The 21783-nt window shown below is 47.5% G+C and overlaps 1 protein-coding gene across 1 annotated transcript in view; it reads left to right on the forward strand.

The window, feature by feature from the left end:
* EIF4G3 (eukaryotic translation initiation factor 4 gamma 3) overlaps nucleotides 1-21783 on the forward strand; it is a 60008-nt gene that overhangs the window by 34746 nt on the left and 3479 nt on the right. The window contains exons 16-33 of the mRNA XM_026050952.1: nucleotides 746-871; nucleotides 1932-2042; nucleotides 4526-4696; nucleotides 5542-5739; nucleotides 6436-6582; nucleotides 6876-7112; nucleotides 8788-8892; nucleotides 9021-9153; nucleotides 9964-10058; nucleotides 10806-10899; nucleotides 11254-11371; nucleotides 12094-12317; nucleotides 13503-13618; nucleotides 14986-15158; nucleotides 18090-18215; nucleotides 18371-18452; nucleotides 20284-20382; nucleotides 20619-20765. Of these exons, the coding sequence (XP_025906737.1) occupies nucleotides 746-871; nucleotides 1932-2042; nucleotides 4526-4696; nucleotides 5542-5739; nucleotides 6436-6582; nucleotides 6876-7112; nucleotides 8788-8892; nucleotides 9021-9153; nucleotides 9964-10058; nucleotides 10806-10899; nucleotides 11254-11371; nucleotides 12094-12317; nucleotides 13503-13618; nucleotides 14986-15158; nucleotides 18090-18215; nucleotides 18371-18452; nucleotides 20284-20382; nucleotides 20619-20765 (2502 nt within the window). The remainder of the gene's footprint in view (nucleotides 1-745; nucleotides 872-1931; nucleotides 2043-4525; nucleotides 4697-5541; nucleotides 5740-6435; nucleotides 6583-6875; nucleotides 7113-8787; nucleotides 8893-9020; nucleotides 9154-9963; nucleotides 10059-10805; nucleotides 10900-11253; nucleotides 11372-12093; nucleotides 12318-13502; nucleotides 13619-14985; nucleotides 15159-18089; nucleotides 18216-18370; nucleotides 18453-20283; nucleotides 20383-20618; nucleotides 20766-21783) is intronic.

The raw sequence follows: 21783 nt of genomic DNA on the forward strand, positions 1-21783 counted from the left end.
GGTTAATGACTACTCACAGGCTGTTTAAAAAGCAAAGCACTTTGAATGGCTTTTGTCCAAATTAAGTTATGCCAAGTTGTTAATCACGCTTAAGATAATGTCTCCAAACCTTGGAGACTTAAGCAAAGCCACAGTGATGTACTCTATGACTTTGGATGTAACCCTTAAGATTTGAGGAAGAACTGGAGAAATGGGCGTTTCTTAATGTGCAGAAACGTTTCTACTCTGAATTTCATGCACAGACAAACTGGAGTACACAGCGATGTTCCCAAAATGTTTTCATCCACCTACTAGTTTTCTGTGATAGCTTCTCGCTGTACTGAGCTTCCTGCACTCGGTCAGCCATCTGTCCTGTTAGCACAAAAGACATTTGTTTGAGGGAAGGCGACAGTTTTGTGATCCTGAACGAAGCCTGTCACATTCCTTTTGCAGGAGACAGGCACACGTCACTGTTGCTTTAGCCTCTATAAGTTACATTCAGCCTCGAAACGTTTCTGAGCCCTGCGTAGCCCTGCTGTGGATTTTCACAATAGCACCTGCGTAAAGCATGGTTTAGATTAAATGCAGATTTTCAGTATGAGTGTGGCTACATATAGCACAGTCAAGTCATTAAAAGCGTTAATTTGGATATTAAAACTATTCGTTATGGGCGATGCTTCAGCACGGGCAGGGGCTGCGGTCGCGGGTGAATTTGCGCCAGCTGCAGCGGGCGCTGACCGGCTTTTGTTGCTGCTTCTGTCCCTAGGTCAATCAGCCCAAATTGCCCCTGAGAACCCTGGACCCTCGGATACTGCCTCGGGGCCCCGACTTCACGCCAGCCTTCGCTGATTTTGGGAGGCAGACCTCCGGGGGAAGAAGCGTGTCTGGAAGTGTGAGTTTTCCCCACCTTGCTAATTCCAAACCTGGCCTTAATACTGGTGAAGTCCGTCCTCGTGTTTTGGGACATCCTCAGATGCTTCCTATGATTCTGGTTTTGTCAGCCTCAGCACAAGGTTAATGTTTGCTCGGCGGTCAAAATGTAGGCAAGTTAAAAGGCAGTGTGTATGTTTTTAATGGTACGTATTGGTCTCAGATGGATTTAACGTCCTCCTTTCCCTTCTCTTGCACAAGAAATATGTGGAAACGCATTTCCACGTGAGATCCAGGTAGTGGCTCGTGTGTGAGCACATGTTTTTCATACGGTACGGGCTGTGTGTTAGCCTGCATCCTCATAGGAACTTGTCTTATAGCCTATGCCAGCAGAGCAAATACACTTTACTAACCAAAGCTGCTTGCCTGTTTTCCTGCTTTCCCTATCGTTCCACTGGCCGCTTTGCTTCGTTCGCGTCGTCCCTCCTTGTCCTTCCTTATCTTCTGCTTTTCTTGCACCTTTCCTTCTTTTCCCTGAAGCTGCCTTTGTCTGGCCCCCCAAATCCAGTCCCTCAGTCTGTCCTTGCCTTTCTGTAGCTCCTTCCCGGGGCACGGGTGTCTCGAAGCGAGGTGCTTCCCAAGGGGACGAGTGGTCCGAGCAACGGAAGCTTCCCAATAAATCTCAGCTCCAATTTCTCTCTCAAAACAACCGGTTTTGACTCGAGCTCACAAAATAACCTTCACTTCCAAGTACGCAGATTTGCAGGAGGCTCGGAGCGAAAGCCGGCGGTTTGGCTGCAGCCTTGGCCTGGCCGCAACGTTTCCGTGCCGAGAGCGGGCTCGCGGCCGGCGCCTCGGTTCTGGGGCGCGCGTCCTTGCCGTCGAGTGGCTTCGGTGTCGCAGTCTGGGCCAGAGCACCACCCGGGCCCGCCACCTTGGCGCTTGGACATCGCTTCCAATATTTAGCGACTCCGCAGTGGGCTGCAGGTTGTACCCCGGCCCCGGCCGGCCTTTCGTGCGCTCAGTGTCCCCGGCCTCGCGCCACTTTGGTAACGTCCCTGTCGCTCTTTCTCTTTCCGCAGGCCTGCAAAGTGCAGAGCAACCCTGGATTGCCTTCCCTGGCTCGGTGCGGTTCCCCAGCATGCCCTCTCTTGGTCTCGCCTCACCCACCATTGAGGAACCTGCCAATAGGGGTAAGCCAAATCCCCCTTCTTCTCCCCAAACTTTGCACCTTTTTGTAGAGTTATCTTTTTTTTTCCCCCCTGTAACGCCTGTTATTGATTTAAAAAAAACAATGCTAATGGACAACTTTACAAAAAGGTGCAACAATGTTTTGTTTTGTTTTTTTTTTAAATTAAAAAAAAAAAAAAAAAAAAAAAAAAAAACGAAACAAGACTTGCATTGTACCCCTCTAGGCAGTCTTCAGTGGTGGGTGGGACAGCACCAGCTGAGGGCATGCTGGGACGTTGGCCTGAGCGGCATCCGCGAGGGTCTGCACTTTGCAGACCTGTGGAAAGGGGGAGAAAAGGTAAGTGCCGCTTACCTCGTTCATTTGGAGCACTCGGCACATAACACACATCTCACGTGAGCGCCTCGCAGGAGCGGAGCCTTTCTTGGCGTGTTCTTGGAGGAGGGTTTTGCTTGAACCCGCCGGCCAGCGAGCTCGGCGGGCGCAGGACGAGCCTGCGGCCCGGCCCGGCGTCAGACCCTGTCACCCGCTCGCAGAGCGTGGCCAGAGCTGCTCCCCGTCTGCTCCGTCATCCCACCGCTGCGCAGGCCATGCCCATAAACCATTAAAACCCACTGCCTATTCCTTGTCCGTGAAATAACGGCGAGCAGCTCAGCGCTAACCAGCTTCCAGCACATGAGTCTCGTGTTTTGCTGCTTTGGCTTTGTCTTTAGTCTTTATTTCCTTTTTCTTTTTTTTTTTAATCTCTTTTCTTAAATAAAGATGTTGTATGACTGTTTTTAGAAATAACAAATGTCCAATCAAACAAGCCAAGGAGTGTGTTTAGACGGGAACAAAACGCAATGGAGAAGAATTCTTTTGATACAGACAAAAACTTAAAGATCAGTGCAACCTGTTTGTTAACAAGATGTAAAAAAATACAGAAATAGACCAGTCCCCAGGCAGGATACGTCTGCACGTGTTGTTCCCATGTGTGTCTGGGAAAAGTGTCAGGGTCTTTTTGTAAATGGCACCTTATTTTGTGTTCCTGGGAGGATTCGGCAGCTCTCTGCTTGCCTTTTCCCCCTGTTCACCCACAAGATGGGTACTTTGGGTGAATGTGGTAGCATCTGGTAAGCATTTGGTGGTGCTTTTGGTGGAGAACATTATTTCAGTGCAAGGCGGAGCGCTCTAATTGCAGGTGCTGCTGCATTATTATCTATAGGGACGGGGTTGCAAAGAAGGAGGCTGGATGTGAACTCAGGCGCCTACTTCTCTTGCTGCTTTGTAAATTCAGAACAACAACGAAAGAGTTTTCTGTTAAAAGATTATGATGTTTGTATTATTGAGTGTTCAAGAGACTGCATCGATTCACTGATTTTTGAAAGGAATCGAACATTCAGCCAGCCTGGACTAAGTTTTTTCAGAGGTGTTAAGTCGTGCAGTCGTGAGGGAAGCCTGCAAATATTCATGGCGTTTAAAGGTCTGGGCTCCAAGACGGTCGCATTTGAGGAAGCCAGTGCACGCCCAGCCCGCATCTCCCTCTGTCCCATGCGGATATCCAGGAGATGCTCCAAGGGGTCTCGACATCCGTCCTTTTGCCTAAGCGACCACCTCCAGAGTGGGGCTCCTCGCCCCACGGGCAGACGCTGAGCCTGGCTGTGGGCCCGTGTGCGAGGAAGCGGCGTCACGTCCCCTCCGTCCGCCTGCGCTCGCCGGGTCCTTGGGACCTGTCCCCGAGTGCCGGGCGAGATGAGCCCTCGGCCAGCCTGGCTGCGGCGCCGTGCGACCCTTCCCGTCTCGTGCTTTGGTTTCTGCCGCGTGTTTTCCGTGCGTCTCCCTGCCAGGGCTGCAAGGGGCTCTGCAGACAGCCGGCCCACAGGCGCCGCGGGGTTGTGTCGCGGATAAAACCTTCCTGTGCTTGAGGCTGGAGAGGCTGGGCCTTTCTAGTAAGCAAATTCAGAAATGGGAGCGTGTTGGGGGGGGAAATGAAGCTCGTGCCGCGTCGACTGTGTTTGGCGTTTGTTGGGGAGGACCCGAAGGATGAGCCTTGGGTGCGTGTTGCACCCTCTCGCTGGCACAACTGGTGCAAATCTCTCCTGTGCTCTCAGCTCCAGTAAAACCCTAGTAATAGATGAACAGCTTTATCAAAACATACTGCTTAATTGTGACAAGTGTTTGACAAGCGCAAAAGTGTTTGACACACACTTTTGAAGGGCCTGTTGGGTCTGTAAAGGTGTCTTCACCATGATGTCTCAGTTAAACAGTTCTGAGAGCTTAGCTGATAGGTTAGGGTTGAGTTGGGCCATGCTCAAGCAGTACCTGAAGCATCATGGATGCATGGAAGCAGCCTGGACCACTGTGTTACCTTGGAGGGAATCCTCAAACCCATAGGATGCATCGCTGATGGACGACCTTGCTATTCACAAGGGTTCTCTTGAGCCCCCAGGGCGTTTTCTTGAGATGCGTGGGTAAAAGGGGGTATAACAAGGAATGTTTTTATCCTAGTTGTTGAATGTTGGACCGAGGAGATCTCAGCCGGGCCAGAGGCGAGAGCCCAGGAAGATCATCACGGTGTGCGTGAAGGAGGACGTCCACCTCAAGAAGGCTGAGAACGCCTGGAAGCCCAGCCTGAAAAGAGAAAACCAAACTGAGGACCCAGAAAATGTCAAAACGCAGGTGAGGGTTTAGCAACCGCTTCTCTGAGCACAGCAGTTGGCCTTGCCAGGAGAAAGACTGTGATTTGCCTTTGCTGTTGTATAAGGCAGTAAAAAAGGGCACCTGAAACACAATTTGAATCCCAGCTTTGGCCTACTTTGATTTTTGTTGTTGTTTTTATTCTTGCTCTGGAGATTAATTTGCAAACATATAAATCAAGGGCATCTAAATAGACCAGACAACCTACTACCTCTCTTCTAGGATATGTTTTTAATATTGCTATTTTTACTGGAGTATTTCTGTCCTGATCCTAAAACAAACAACCTCAAACCAGTAGCACACAACTTGCTTTTCATCCTCGTCTAAATTATGCTTCTGTCCTGGAGCTCGGCATTGCTGAGGTTCCTCGGTGAGATTCCTTTGGTTGGTCCTGCCTGTCCCCAGAGCGCCGTGGCTCAAACGCTCTCTGTGCTTCTCCCCAGCCTCTTTCCGTGGGCAATATTTTGCCTGGTGGTGAAACTTGGACAATGGGGTGGGATATTGGTCAAGGCCACGGGAATGCTGTTCTCAGGAGTGGCAGCAGCCCTGTGACCTAATTATCCCTCTGGGCAGAAAAGGAAAAACAGTCTGTGTTGAAGTAAATGTAGGAAAGGTTGATCACTTCTTGTGAGCGAGATGTCCACCTCTTCTAGATAAATTAATATCAAATGAGCTTTTTTAGCTTTCAGTTCAAGTGTTTTCTGTGGTGGGATGAGTGTGTCCAAGCTGCGTCTGTCCTGCTTGCCTTCAAGAAGCAGCTGGCTCATTTCTGAAAGCTGCCACTCGCTTGGTTTGAGCTCTGCACTGACCTTTCCGTGCCATTTCAGGAGCTGTTCCGCAAGGTACGAAGCATCTTAAACAAGTTGACGCCCCAGATGTTCAATCAGCTAATGAAGCAAGTAACAGACCTGACCGTAGACACAGAAGAGAGGCTGAAAGGAGTCATTGACCTGGTCTTTGAGAAGGCCATTGATGAGCCGAGCTTCTCGGTGGCCTATGCAAACATGTGTAGATGTCTTGTAACGGTAAGAGGGGCAAGAGTCAACGGGAAGTTCTTTTGGGTGGATGCCCCCCTGGTTGCCCCTTATCCCCATAAACGGAATGATAGTTACAGAAATGTGGCCAGAGCAGAGTTAAATGTTAGCTTCTGAATTTAAACCCTGATTTACACCAGAGATTTGCTCTCGTACGCTCCTTGGCCATGCCTGCAGGCTTTACGAGTGACGTGTTGTTTGGAGTTAAGGACACCGAGCACTTAGCTCTGCCTGGTCACAAGATGCAGTGAGTCATCTTTGGAAAGTCCAATTTCTCTCTCTAGTTTGAAAGGGGAGCCCAAGGTGCTGAGCCAAGCCTTGGCCAGCCCGTCTTTGGAGGCTGAAGTTAGGACAAAACAACCACTTCTTCCCTCTGTGTGATTTGCCACGACACGGAGCGAAAGAGCGGTGACTCCAGAGTCTTCACTGCATAACAAGAATATTTTTTACTCTGTATGTCATTTTAAAGGACCCCGTGGCTGGAAATGCAATCTGCCTCCAGGCAGAAGTGGTGCCAGCCAAGTTTGGAGCACGGCTTTCCAACTGAAATGTAAAACTCCACTGGAAACTGTGACCTGGTGCTTCACTCTCGTAGCCTTGTAGCCTTGCAGAGCTCAACACGAAGCGCAAAATAAAACGTAATTGATGGGATATGGCCAATCTCACCAGTGCTCTCTCGTCCTGCAGCTGAAAGTACCCATGGCAGACAAGCCTGGGAGCACCGTAAACTTCCGCAAGCTGCTGTTGAATCGCTGCCAGAAGGAATTTGAAAAAGACAAAGCTGACGACGACGTCTTTGAAAAGAAGCAGAAAGAGCTTGAAGCTGCTACCACTGTGAGTGATGTTCCCCCCTCTAAATTCTCAGAGGTCCCTCTGAAAACGTTCTCTTTGAAGAATGCCATTGATTTGGGGGAGATTTTGGAGTTCTGCAGACTTTTCCCCTCTCACTGCAGCTGAGTATATTAAAAAATATTCTCCTTGATTGATGCTTTTGTAAGAGCTTCTCCTTGTTTTTTGGGAGAAAGCAGATAAACGGAGGCAAAAGCACCTATAATGCAGAACTGGATCTTTTCAAGCATGCTGTGCTCTGTGATTGTGCTTTCTAGAGTTCCCTTTCTGTTTTACAGCCGGAGGAGAAGACGCGGCTCCACGACGAGCTGGAGGAGGCCAAGGACAAAGCTCGACGGAGATCTATTGGGAATATTAAATTCATTGGTGAACTTTTCAAACTCAAAATGCTCACGGAGGCCATCATGCATGACTGCGTGGTAAAGCTGCTGAAAAACCACGATGAGGAGTCCCTTGAGTGCCTTTGCCGCCTCCTAACTACCATTGGCAAGGACCTGGACTTTGAGAAAGCAAAGGTAGGGCAGGACCTAGGATGAAAAACAAGCCTGGCTGGACAAGGCTGAAAAATTGAGCATGTGCTATTTTTGTTTATTTTTTTTATTCAGAATTTATTTTTTCATAGGGAGTTTTTGTACGGCATTGGGAAAGCATCTGCTCTCTCAGCCCCTTTGTCATAGATTCGGTATCGTTTTCAGTAATGTTTCCCAGTTGCTACATGTTTACAGATATTTCCACATATTTCATCCGAGTTCGTGGTCATGAGTGACTGACAAATGCCGTGAGTTATTCTCCAAACAACATTCACCTCTTGCCTGTAGGTTCCAATATCTTAAGGAGTTAAAGTGGCCTCTTTGCTTTTGAGGGATTTTACTGCCCAGGAAATGCAATACTGAAGGAGTGTTCGGGTTTGATGAAAATGTGCTTAGCAGCCTGAGCTCCCCGCTGAAACATCGTGCCCTCACCTCCAGCTCTGCTGCGAGGAAGCTGATGTTTTGCAGCTCCGCGTTCCTCCCGTTTCCTACCCTGTGTCCATGTAACACAGTGCCTCTGGTGCTAGATGAGCTTCAGCCTGCACAGCCCGTGTGCTCGGCCTTCCACAAAGCCATGCTCAGGATGCGAAAGCAGCCCGGTGTTTTGCCAGAGATTGGGGATTGGACTCGGCTCTGGAAGCTGAGTCCAGGCTTGGCCTCGGCTCTGGGAGCACATGGAGCTAATTGCTGTGAGCTGCACGGGAAGGGAGCTCCCTCCCCGGGGCGCACGGATCACAGCCGTTCAGTCCTGATTCCTGAGAGCAGGTTCCCAAATCATGCACTGAAACAGGGCAGTTTCCACCGATGCCCTGGGCTGAATCCCTTTCGCTGTTAAGTGCCCGTTATCGATGCAGCTGGGAAGGTGGCACCAGTGGGAATCAATTTCTCCATGTGCTTTGGGAAGAAACCAGGATTCGCCTTCTGAGCCATAGCTAAGGTCCCATTAGATGAGTCCTGGGTGCTGTGATTTGTTCTTTTTATCAAGATTGAATGTGAATCTTTTATTTATTTCCTATGAAAGGGGGAGACTTTTTTTTTTTTTTTACATGTTTTTACTGAAGCTGAAGTGTTGGTGATAGTTATAATTAAACTTTCTGGAAAAAATCCATTTAAAATATTTTTCTTGACACTCTTCCTTTGGAAACATTTACCGTCATAGCTGAAACTTTCCAGAGCAGGACTGTACTGATTTTTAATAGTATTTTTTTTTTGAAGTGCAAGGAAAAGGATTTAGCTAGTTTTTAATGAAGGGAGTGGGAAATACTTTATTTTTACAAAACTGCCCTGCCACTTTTTGTTGAAAACAGCTGGAGCCCCCATTTGGGGAAAAAGAAAAAAGACTGAAGTTTAAGAGTTTGGCAAGTAAAACCTGGACCTAATGAAGGCTTTTCTGAGTTACGGTGCCATTTCGTGTCTGTAGTGCAGCTTGATGTGAAACCCATCACACCATAACTTTTTTTAGAAGAAAAGGCATAACTTGTGTGTAATGCTGGTGTGATTTTGGGCTGTGCACGCCCAAATCTCACCTGTGAGGGAGTACAAAACCCAGCTCTTGCTTTGCTGGAGAGCACATACGGGTGCCCGGATCCTTTGGGCCCATCCAAGGGCACGTCCTCTTTTTCTCCTGGGGTTTGCTGATGATGTGGTTTCTCTTGTGTAGCCTCGCATGGACCAGTATTTTAATCAGATGGAGAAGATTGTGAAAGAGAGAAAAACATCTTCGAGGATCCGGTTCATGCTTCAGGACGTAATAGACCTCAGGCTGGTACGTACCCACTGAAATAAGGAAAAGAGCCCCTTGCCTTTTGCAGCGGGCTGGAGATGCACTCCCGCAAGAGCAGGGAGTGCAGCACTCGGAGTAGTTGCTGCATTTGTGCTTTTTTGCTTTCCCAGTGCAACTGGGTTTCGCGGCGAGCAGACCAGGGCCCGAAGACCATTGAGCAGATTCATAAAGAAGCCAAGATTGAAGAGCAGGAAGAACAGAGGAAGGTCCAACAACTCATGACCAAAGACAAGAGGAGACCGGGTAAAGTAAAAGTCAAGTTGGCTGCTCTTTTCAGTGCTGCACATTCAAGGGCCACAGTCAGAATACCACCTAAAATATTTTTTTTTTCCTATATTTAATGAAGAGGAGGGATTTGGAGCCTGGTTATGGCTGAGGCTGGAAGTGGAACAGATTTGCTATGGATTGGCAGGGAGGCAATTGGGGCAAATCCCTTGGTAGAAATAAACATCCCAGAGCAATAGTATTTAAGTTTTATTCATGCAAACTACATCTTTTTTTCTGTTCCTGAAGCATCACGTTCCCTCATGTTAGTGTTAAACCCTGTCCCGTATTTTATCTGGACTCGGCAGTTTCAGTAAGGCAGCAAGGCACCGCTGGCAGTGGAAATGATCAAAAGGTTTTCTTTCCTTCCAGAAAGGCTGGAAATAATCTTGTCAAAGTACAGAATAATTTTAAAGTGAGTCGCCACTGGCAAAACATTAAAACACCCATTGCCATGTAAGTAGGAGTAAGGTAGAAGTCAAATGGCCCCTGAGAGAAGTGCGGAGGGAACTTTCCTTAAGCAGGAAGCGGCACTACAAAACTCTGACCTTAGAAATATTGTTGCTTACATCAAGGCTATTTTAGAATAATAAAGTCAAGGAAAGCAGGTCTGTGAGCTCAGTCCAAAGAAATGCCCTGAGAGATGATTTTGGCATAGGATTGTGCAGGGGCTTAGCCAGCTGCACCGCCTTCGGTCGCTCCTTGTGTTGAATTTGGAGATGGTTGTGTGCAGTCTGCTTGTGTGCAGCAGATAAGGAGCTACAGGAAAGCACATCTGTCTTTCGGTAGGTGTCCAGCGGGTCGATGAAGGCGGTTGGAACACTGTGCAAGGGGCAAAGAACAGCAGAGTGCTGGACCCCACCAAGTTCCTTAAAATCACCAAGGTAGGTACCAGTGCAAAGCTCCTCCAGAGCCACAAGAGCGCCCATGTCACCTGGCAGCATCCTTGTATGTAGCAAAACCTGCTGTGCTACTTGCAGCTCAAAAGCTCTTTGGGCCAGCGGGTTGGTAATTTAAATTCCAAAAATTTATAATGTATGTAAATAAAACACAGAGAGAGAAATGCTGTCCTCCTCTAAATGTCCTTGTTTTGTTTGTTTCAAGGAAAAGCAGCACATATAAATGTTTCCAAGTACTCACAGGGACGCTTTTAGTGACTTGTAAATACTCTGATTTGAAAAGCTGCATTTTATTAAGCGGTGAAAGAGTGAATGGAGATGCTACATTCAAATTTAAAACAAAACGTTCCCAATCTGTCAATTGGCAGCACTCAAGGTCGAAAGGTTCGGGTCGCATGAGAAGAGCAGTGCCCACTGCTGGCTTTGGTGAACAGCAGAGACAGTTTATTTCTTGCAAACATTTTTGAAGTACTGTGCTTTTTCCTCTACCAAGCTCCATTGCTCCTAATCGCCAAAAGCTCCCAGACAAGGTGAATAATCTCACACTTTGGAAGAGGCTGTTTCTGATGCACTTGAATGTGTCCTCTGTCTTTGACTAGAGTTCGGTGTCCCAAGAGTGCGTTAAAAATACATTTTTTTTTTTGATTCCTAAAGCAAGTATCCTGGGGTTGTTGCAGAAAACTACCCAATGTATAAAATAATGTAAATTTTTCCCTTTGATGCATTTTACAGCCCACAATAGATGAGAAGATACAGCTTGTGCCTAAAGCCCAGTTGGGCAGCTGGGGCAAGGGCAGCAGTGGTGGAGCCAAGGCGAGTGAGATGGGTAAGTCAGAGGGAACCCGCTCTTCCTGCCAAGTTTTGGGGCTGGGAATGGGGCCAAGAAGGGGTGAGGAGGTGGGGATACATCTGCATCCCAGCAGAACCAGCAGCTGAAGCTTAACTCCAAGCCAGTCCCAAAAGAAAAGCGGAGTATATGCTCAACCCTAGTGTCACCAACAAATCCAGTGCATCTGGTTTTGCTGAATGTCTAACAAGCAGCGATAAAGTGGGGCAGGATCAGCCCTTTCCCTTCCCTCCCCATCACTCTGAGAACAGCAGCTATTGCTTAAACAGTTTTGTGATGCCTGTTGCCACCAACCCTGTCCTTGATCCCTGTGTTGTCTCTGCAATCTCGCAGACTCCTTACGACCAAGTGCCACTAGTCTGAACAGATTTTCTGCGCTGCAGCCTCCAGTCTCATCCGTATCTGCCTCATCTGCATCCTCAGAGTTAGATTCTCGCAGGGCCTTAACTAGGTAAGGTTCAGACTGCTGGTGACATTCCCCTTCCCCTGTTGACACACCTGTGCTTCTCCCTTGCTGCTCCAATTCCTAGTGCACTGATAGAAGAGATTTTGAATGATTTGTTTCCAGGAATGGCCGCATCTTTTCTCCCTCTGTTATTGAGTTAACTTAAAACATATCCGTCTTTTATAATACCAAAGGAAAGGCCTCTGCTTTGATTTTTAAAGCAGTCATGATGAGTGTCTTAGTTTTCCACTTATCAGTCACCGTTTAGGTAAAAAGATAGACTTACTGGTGGTTTATAAGTTTGATAACTCTTAATAAATGATAACATATAGGGACTGGATTCAGTGGTCAGGAATTCAACCAAATCAGGAGGTTTATTTATCCAGAAGAAACACACCTAAAGCAGGTGCAGATTTAGCAAGGCTCTCAAATGCTCAGACCCCATCCCATTAGCCAAGTCCAGCCTTGCTCTTGTCTCCCCACGGTGTCACACACTGCCTGGCAGTTCAGCAGGAGAGCTCTCCAGCTCACTGCATGCAACATGTAGTAACCCTTAATAACAGATTAACTCTTGAAGTGGTCTGTAAACACACCCACACCTGCTGCTGTGCTGTTTTGCCGGTGCTTTCCTGTGTGTTCAGCTAATCAGTGTCTTTAACGCCAGCAGCACCGTCAGCAGGGTGTTCTTGTGCCGTAGCCTTTTCACTGAGTGTGTTTTTCTTCCTTAGTCGTGGGAGCACGGGCAGGGAGAAGAATGACAAACCTCTCCCACCTTCGCTCTCCCGTCCAAACACCTTCCTTCGAGGCAGCAGCAGTAAAGAGCTGCTGCTGGACAACCAGGCGCAAGAGGAGCAGCGGCGAGAGATGCTGGAGACGGTGAAGCAGTTAACGGGCGGCATGGAGGTGGAGAGAAACAGCTCAGAGGCCGACAGGAGCAAGGCCAAGGAGCCTGGTAAGCAGCCCTCCTGCAAGGGCTGGAGCACATGCACAAGTCCTGCTGAACATGTGAAGCAGCTTGTGGGAGAACTGATCAGTAGAAGTGACAGATCTCCCTGCAGTCATGTGGATGTTCGGCCCGCAGTGGCAGAACATCAGGCTTTGATTGCTAGAATCTGTGTCCTGAAGGTGTGCAACACAGTTGATTTAGAAGCTGCTTAGCACCAGCTTCTCTCACCAACTCCTCCTTAGATTTCCTCAAGGTCAGGAGGCAGAAGTTACCTGCTAAACACCAGTCCCATCGTTGTCTTTTCCACTCATCTCCTTTTGCAGCTGATTTCTGGGATGGACATCCCCAAAGCCAGGGAGCATCTTCTCAGATAATCTCATGTATCTAAAATCTGTCTCCCGGAATAAGTCACGGTGCTTTGAGGAATATCAGGATGTAAAATAGGTTAGGAGAAGCTTTGGAATCACACATCTTCCAGGTTATTTGTGGGAGATCTGATTTTGTCTGTGTTAGCGAATCACCAACTCTTTGCAGAGAAGGACACGATGAGAGGATGGAAACAGGCCTGGGTCCAGCTCCCGTGGTCACCACGTCCCTGGGATGTAGCCTTGGCAGGCCAGAGCAGCAAAGTGACTGTGTGAATGGTCCCAAGGTGCAAAACTGGACCCAGGCATGGATTGCTGTGGGAGCAAAGTGTGCCAAGGACCCACGGTGGTTTTGGGGGGGTCTTTGGGGTTTCCTCTCCCCTGGAGATGTGAGGATGTGATCAGGAGATTGCTTTGGATCTCTGCCCATCCAGTCACCATGCTGGAGATTTGTAGTGTGCTGCAACAGCCTGGAGTTTAATTACTTAGTGCTGATAGAGTACTTGAAGGTGTTAAATTCTGTGCCACTGCCAAGTGTTTTTTAGGTTGAGTTACAGAAATATAGAGGGTTCATATAAAGGGAGGGAGTATCTAGAACCAGTGATGAGACATGAAACACTCTACACTGGTTTCTTCGGGGTCCACTGCTTCCCAATCAGCATCCTGTTGGTCAGCGTAGCAAATCCTGCTTTTCTGACTGCTGCAGTCCAGCCGGCAGGAACAGCCCCAGGACAAGGAGCAGGTGACTGGTGTTACCAGACTGTCTTATTGAAAACGGTGCTGATTTTCCTTTCCCAACTCTCTCTTCTTTCTGCGTGCCTGCCAGCCAAGCCAGAAGCGCCCCCAGCTCCCGTACAAGACAAGCCTTCATTATCAGAAGAGGAAATCGAGAGAAAATGCAAATCTATCATTGATGAGTTCTTGCATATTAATGATTTTAAGGTAAGCAAAATGAAAACCTTGCATGGAGAGGTCTGCAGCCATGGGCCTTTGAGTATTTTTTTTTCTCCAGAACAGTGTCTTTATAAGCACCCAGTTCCAGAGGTAATGAAAATGCTACCTGTTAAAATCCAGACAGCCACAGCTCCAGGGGTAGTTTGAGGCGGTTGTCTCACCACTTTGTTTTGTGCTCCTGTTAGTAATGGGGAAAATAGCCCATTTTGTGTGTTTTAAGTAGCAAGGTGTATGTGTAGCTGTCATGAATCACTGAGCAACTTCATAATAATAGCAATTTTGGAAGCAGGAAAGCTAATGGGAAAATAAACTGAGGTTTTCATTCAGTTACCAAAGCATGTGCTGTTCTGATCCAGAGGCAGATGAAGCAATACTAAATATTGAACAAACTACTCCACAGTATTTTTCATAAACACTGGGAATTACTGAGCAGCTGTCCTCATTTCCTCGTTAAAGGTTACAATTTTGTTTCCCTTGTAAATGGATTTTTTGCATGTCCAGGGACTTTGCAAGAAATGTTACATTTGCTGCAAAGGTGATTGGTTTAATCTTTAGATGAACAACAACAACAAAAATCTAAAACCCTGCCAAGTTTGAACGGACGGTGCCAGGACTTTCTGATTTGGCACCTTAAATACAGAGCTATTGCTTGTGTTTTAAATTGCTTCCAGGTAAAATTAGAAAAAGAGAGAAGATTCTTAAGATTGATGCTTTAGGTTATCGGGAGATTTGCAGAAAGGCACAATTGGATTCACAGTGTCTGCAGGTCGAGCAAACCTCAGCAAGAGGAGTCCGAGGGCTGCTAGATCAGATTAGTTGGTTAAGAAAGGAGCCTCCAGTCCTTCTTCTTTTTGAAATAAATTTGAAAATCTAACATCTGGACACCATGATCTGTCCATTGCGTCTAGTGCTCTGACCAGTCTGGGTGAGCGCCAAGCTCACGACCTATGGAAAAAGACCATCTAAGACCTCCAGAAATTCATCTGGGGCTGCCTGGTCTTGCTGAAGGCATAACCTAAGAAGTCTGGCCAGAAAGCCCACCGAGACCCTCTGGGTTGAACCTAGAGGGTCAGCTGAAGATCTGCACTGACAACAGTGGAGATATTTTCAAGTATGACATTGAGTATTGCTTTGAAAGCCTGTGCTTTATTGGCTTAAGTTACAAAATACATGTGTCAGAAGACAGATGCTTTATAAAGAGGAAATTTTACTCCAGAAGTGACCCGTTTAATTTTGGCTTCTTAACATAGTATGTTTTGTAATTCCTGGGCCACTAATGCATGTAACCCAACACCCTCTTTTTGACCGGGCTCGATGTTTTACCCAGTCCGTGACGCTCTGTGTTGTCCGAGCAGGAAGCGATGCAGTGCGTGGAGGAGCTGAGCGCCCAGAACCTGCTGCCTGTTTTCGTGCGAGTGGGAGTGGAGTCCACGCTCGAGAGGAGTCAGATCACCAGGGATCACATGGGCCAGTTGTTATATCAGCTGGTGCAGTCAGGAAAGCTGAGCAAGCAGGATTTCTTCAAGGGGTTTGTATCCAGCACATCCACACAGATACTTTTGTTGAGCGCTCGTTGCAAGCGCTGCGCTTCGCTTTGCATCGGCCAGGCATTATTTCCCACATTGGGTTGCTAGCAGCAATATTCTGAGCTCTCCGTGCCTCTTTTGTGAAAGAATATTTTCATTTAGGTATAAGTAATACAATAATTACTAGTCTTTTAAGTATTTGAAATGCTTTAATGAACGTAAATACTTCAGTATTTATGTAACTATTTATTTGTAAGTACATCTGTAGGTATATGTTCCAGTGTGCGTGTTTATATTTTTTGTGATGTTTTTGTCCATGTTTGCCTTTTGGCAAATCATTCGATGCAATTAGGATCAGGGAGGAAGAAGATAAAATACGTGAGTGGCATTAATGCCTTGAAAACTGAAATCCTGGGCCACTGCCAAACCACGACCACTCCTCTAGTGGGAAAAGAGGCTTCATCTGCATGATACCCTTTGTCGGGACGACTTGCCTCTAAAGTGTAGTGGGAGCACGTGTGCCAGATGCAGGTACCAAGCAGATCCTTCTTCCTCGGAAAGCTGAATTTCAACCGCCTGCTCGTTTCGGTTCACATGGCCCCTGCTCTGGATTCCACTTGGTGTCTGGTTGTGGTCTCCTGCGCCCCTCGGTGCTTGCTGGAGGCTTAGACTGGGATGATTAAACAGAAATAACAGTGAAAAGCAGCCAGAGAACAGATGAGATGATGCTTCCAGGCCATGAGTTTCAAGGTATTTGTTCTGACTTGCTGCTTTCATGTCTCGTGCTGGCTCCACTGACTGCTCTCATGGTGATGTCCCCGCAGCCATGGTGAGTAGGGATTTTCAGGATGACAAAATCCTGTAGCTCTCCTGTAGGAGAAGAGGAGGCAGCTGAGACTGAAACTGCAGGGAGCAGCAGTGAAAAACATCCGCAGGGAGAGCCCGTGTCTGTATTCATGCAGTCGCTGATGGCCGAAACGGCTTGTGCTTAGTGATACATTTCCATGATGAATCGTGGTTGAAGCTGTTATTGCGTTTCCCAGGGTGTGGATAAGTGGCCGTGCTGCCCAATCAGTGATCAAGGGATCTTGGTGAAATCCCAGGACCTGCGGTCTGAATGTGGCATAAACAAAGTGCAACCACTTTTGAAGATGAGGATGGCGCCAGTGCCCTTGGTAGTATGCAGTGGGTGCAGGATAAGAAGGCTGCAAACAACTACAGCTGCTCACACAAGACAAATTGCTGTGTAATTAGAGGGTGTGGTGTGAGTGCTGGTCACAGCGCAGCTCCGGGGACACACGCGACGCGAAACCAATTGCTGGCAGAAATGCTGGGACAAACCTGGATTGAAGCAGCACCAGAGGATGGAGAGAACAAAGCAAATGAGACAGTCCCCGCTCAGTCACAGAATCACTGAATCCTTAAGGTTGGAAGAGACCTCAGAGATCATCCAGTCCAACCTCCTTGCACACACAGGGTCACCTAGAGCACGTGGCACAGGCTGTGTCCAAGTGGGCTTTGAAGATTTCCAAAGAAGGGGACTCCACAACCTCTCCGGGCAGCCTGTTCCAGGGCTCGGGCGCCCTCACTGTCAAGAAATTTTTCCTTAAGTTCCTGTGGAACTTTTGGTGCCTCAGCTTGTGGCCATTTCCTCTAGTCCTGTCGCTGGCCACCACTGAAAAGAGGCCGCCCCCTCCTCCTCACTGCCTCCCTTGAGGTCTCTATAGACACTGATCAGGTCCCCCCTCAGCCTCCTCTTCTCCAGGCTGAACAGGCCCAGCTCTCCCAGCCTTTGCTCACAGGGCAGATGTTCCCGGCCCCTGATCATCCTGGTAGCCCTGCACTGGACTCTCTCCAGCAGCTCCACATCCCTCTTGTCCTGGGCAGCCCAGAACTGGACACAGGCTCCAGATGTGGCCTCCCCAGGGCGGTGTGTAGGGGGACGATCACCTCCCTCGACCTGCTGGAGACGCTCTTCTTAATGCACCCCAGGATCCCGTTGGCCTTCTTGGCCACCAGGGCACACTGCTGCCTCAGGGTCATCGTGTCGTCCACCACGACGCCGAGGTCCCTCTCTGCGGGGCTGCTCTCCAGCAGGTCAGTCCCCAGCCTGTCCTGGTGTCCGGGGTTATTCGTCCCCAGGTGCAGAACCTTGCACTTGCCCTTGTAAGGGATAGACAGCCTCAAAGGCTGTTCCTAACACTGGTGTGCAAGGGTGGAGATTAAGTGTAAAACAGACCCAGGGTCTTCAAGATTTTAAGGGAGAAATGATTGGTTTTAAAACTCTGGAGAACAAGAAAACACAATCATGTTGCAGCAGGTGTGGAGCCCCTACGAGCTTCTTGTCAGGAATGACGAGTGCTGAGCAGCTCTGGAAACCTCACAGGGAGCTGGGAGAGATATTGTAGTTGGGCCTGCCCCGTTTCACGTTCTGTCTGTTGTCTGGCCAGCTTGAGCAGATGATTCATGGAAGAAGAAAGAAACTCCCTCCTGTTTTACTGAACATTCCCTTGTGTTGTCTTTTAGGCAGGTGATGGCTCACACAAGAATTAATTGAGTGTTGTGCTATGTTACATGTGGCCTCCCCTTAATTTTTTTAAGGAAACTCCATTTATTAGACCTTGTATGTCCATAGACAAAAAGACCTTTTTCAGGTTTTATTAGCTGGTGACAGTGCATTGCTTGATTGGAAGAATTACTCTAAATAAAGCTCTTCTGGATGGAACTTGTGCCCCGTGGTACTGCCTAGAGATAGTACTAACTCCTGGCACTTTTGAAGTGCTGAAAGTATTAGATGGCAGCAGTATGCTTTGTTATCCTTGATTTGCTTTTATTTTAAGACAAAGGATTTAATATGGTGCAGATTTACTTGGCAGGAGAACAGACTTAAACTGTATTTAATGCTTGACTTTTTTCCCCTTCTTTTTCTAAAGGTTTTCAGACACCTTGGAGATGGCAGATGATATGGCCATAGATATCCCTCATATTTGGTTATACCTAGCTGAGTTGGTGACCCCCATGTTAAAAGAAGGAGGAATCTCTATGAGAGAACTTATGCAGTAAGGAACACCATTTTCTTTCAGTGGCTGTTTGGTTATTCTTGTGTTTGTAATGACTATTTGGGGATTAAGTAGTTTAATTACTACCCCTTGTCTTGTGTTCTGGGGATAATTCAAATTACAAAGAGGAATAATCTCTTTTTCTTTCATTCTAGAGAATTTAGCAAACCTTTGCTTCCTGTGGGAAGAGCCGGGGTCTTGCTTGCTGAAATCTTGCACCTTCTATGCAAACAAATGGTAAGTGTCCAGGTGTGCAGCTCGTAGTTTTGAGCCGGATGCAACACGTACATGTTTATGCATGAAGCCACATACATGCTCACACTTCCCACACAGAGGTGCTTAGAGATGGGTCAGCCAAGCCACATAACGTAGGAAACCCGCCTCTCCATCCCCAGTCTCACAGCAAGCATTACGAGGCTCCCAAAAAGTTGAGTTAACTTTTCTTTCTCATCACTTTTCCCTTTTGCAGGTACCTTTGCACCTGGCTTCTTCCAGAAGCTAGAGTGCTGAAATACTGCAAGAGGGACATTCTCGAGGTATTTCTGGGCTGACCAGAAGCAGCAAGTACCGGAAAAATCTTGTGAGAGAGCAGTTCTTGGAGCCCGGAGAGGTTCTGAGGGTTCGGATAAGCTTCAGATGGCCTCAGACTTCTGGTTGCTTATCCAAACTAAACCTGCCAGCTCTAGGACTCACCCACCACTAGGGGTAGTGACACCTTTTCACCCTGTAACTTCTAGAGCTCTCTTACGCGTGTCACAGTTGTCTGTCCAAACAGTTTGATGGTTTCCATATAACTCTGTCTCCGTTTTTGTCTTTTTTATTTTTATTTTTTTCAATTCAGCTAAATAGTGCACTTTGGATAGAGTCTATTTTAAGCGTTGTAAAATCCCTTCACTTTCCTGTTTTTAAAGCATGCGTTCAAATAAGGTGGACTGTTCTGGGAGCATTTCAGTTTAGCAGTGTGGATAGTGGCTTCTTATTTATTTATTTTAGTCAATTGCTTGTTTGAACAGTTGATTTACATTTTTTTTTCCCCTTCTGTTCTCAGAAACAAAAGCTGCCGTGCTCTGGGACTTGAAGCACAGGCTTAGGCTTCCATTTCTGCCACAGCTTTCTGATGCGATCTTATCTAGACCACTTTTGGGTATAGTCTGGGGTATTTTGAGTTAGACATTTCCATCTGGGATCAGTCACCCAATCCTCATGCTGGTGGATTGCAGCAGGGACTCTCCTAATCTGTATATTAAATTTCAAAATATTCAGACTGTTTTTACATCATTGCTTAGCTTTGGCTCCACAGTGACCCCCACTCCTTGTTTAGGTGCTACAGGATAAGTATTTTTGCAGAGCTTTTGGGTGAGAATAGCTGGTTGTCACTAGAGTTTTTACGCTTGCCAGAATTGCATATGTGCCGTTTTAAACGAGATACCAAAAGGTCAGCCTGACATTAGGAGATGCAAAAGGTTGTGCTGTAGGTGCCGTGAAAGGAGCTTTCCTCAAAGTCTGCAATAAAGTCTAGGAATTGAAGAGTGAACTTGGTGCTACATAGCTGTGTTTGAGGCTTGATGTCTGCACAGAAAACAGCCCCGCAAATAACAATTTTCTAGTAGATAATTTCCTGGTGTCTTAATGTCAGAGTATGGAAGAGTGAGTCATGGAATAAGTTGGTGGCAGAGTCAGGAGAAGAATCCAGGTCATCCAACTGCCAGCTCCGTGTCACAGCTGCAGGACACGGTGCCTTGCTCATACATAGCCCCTCTCCATAGGTAACCCCCGATGGAAGGTGTTACAAACCCCATGTATCACATCACACCTTGTTTTAGCACACATCTCCGCGGTGTGTGACCACTTTACGAGCGACTTATACCTGTGGCAGGATTGCATCTGTGGTTGATATGATTTCTCTTGCACGGGATCTCCAAATGTGATCACTTCATTGCTAGGCATCTTGTCTGGTAGCTGAACAGCTCTTTATTTCTCCTGACACAGCATCACCATTCCAGCTTGCGTAAGCTCCCCCGAGCTTCTGGAGAGTCATTTAAAACGGGCAAAAATGTTTGTGTTTTAGAGCCATAAGAAAGTGGGAACCTTATGGAGGGAGACTGGCCTCAGTTGGAAGGACTACTTACCTGAAGGGGAGGATGTACATACCTTTCTCATGGAACAAGTGAGTTGAGAGCAAGTGTCTGCTTGGTGATTTGGGTCTGCTGAGTTTGGGTCCCCAGTCCTGTCTTTGAGTCTCCTTCCCTCCCATCCTTACGTGCAGAGGAAAGTGTGTAAATCATTTTAAGGATAACTTAGCATTGGAAAGTGGCAGAAAGCAGAAGGAACTGTAGCTGTTGTCTTGATGCAGCGCAGGAAAGTAGATATAACTGGTTCTCCTCCTGGCTTCTGATGTTGCAGAAGTTGGACTTCACGGAGTCTGACTGTTCCAGTTCCTCAGAAGCACTTTCAGAGAAGGAACTCTCTGCAGAAGAGCTGAACAAACAGCTAGAAAAACTCATCGTCGAGGACAAGGCGAACGACGAACAAATCTTTGACTGGGTAGAGGTACAAAGACCATTTCCACCTTCCCTACGCGGAGCTTGTTAACCACTTTTGCAAACACGTTCTCATCTGGAGGGGCGTCTCCATCAGGCCTTTCGTTACGTTCGTGCAGTGCCAGGTCTGAGCTAGTCTTGGCCTTTGGGAAGAGTAGCTGGGAGACGCCTATAATCTGTAGTCCCTGGCATAGAGCAGCTTCCTTATCGCTGCGGTAGCTCCCCAGAGGTGAGACGTTACCGGGCTCGTGCAGCCCCAGCCCGTGCGTTGCCAGTTGAGGCACGTTTGCCTTCGTGGCGATGCCTCTGTGCTTTGCTAAGGGGGTTGCCATATGACACGAACCAGAATTGAGAAATAAACACAATGCGCTGTTTTTAAAAAAGCTCTTTCTTGGGGGAAAAAAAAGGTACTGCTATTACCTTCCTCTGGGTAACTGCACTTAAATAGACTTTCCCTCTGAACTGTTGCTTCTGGTTCAGACAGACATGGCCATGACATTGTAAACCAAGTCTGTTGCTATGTTCCTTCTTGCCTCGTGTTCCCTTTCTGAGTGTTCTTATCCCTAAACATGGGATAAAAGCATCTCGTTGTTTTTTGTGACATGGCCTACGCAGATTCCCCCCTGCCCAGCTGCATACCGTGCCATGCTTTAAAAACATCTGAAGTTTGGACCACACCAGAGAGCGCATGTCCCTTGGACCAGACAGTGTAAAGGGAAAAAAAAGAAAGAAAAGAGACAATAGTAACAAAAAAGAGATTTATTTTTATTTTATTTTACCCTTAACTCTAGCATCATCCTACAAGCCAGATTTTAAATCTTTCTTCTGACACAGAGCTCAGCCTAAAGTGTTTATAGCTCTGCTTGCAGCTAAAAACCTCGGTCAGCGTCGCTGCAGCTCTTTGTGTTGCTGGAGGGATGTGCTAGAAATGTCCTTTTTCACTTGCTGCGAGGGCAGCAGAGTGCGAGCAGCACTGAAAATCTCGGGACACCCGCAGGCTCCTGGGCGAGTTACGCGGCCACTCCCTC

Source organism: Nothoprocta perdicaria, unplaced genomic scaffold (assembly GCF_003342845.1).
Source record: "Nothoprocta perdicaria isolate Ctin4 unplaced genomic scaffold, notPer1 scaffold_72, whole genome shotgun sequence".
Classification (NCBI taxonomy): Eukaryota; Metazoa; Chordata; class Aves; order Tinamiformes; family Tinamidae; genus Nothoprocta; species Nothoprocta perdicaria.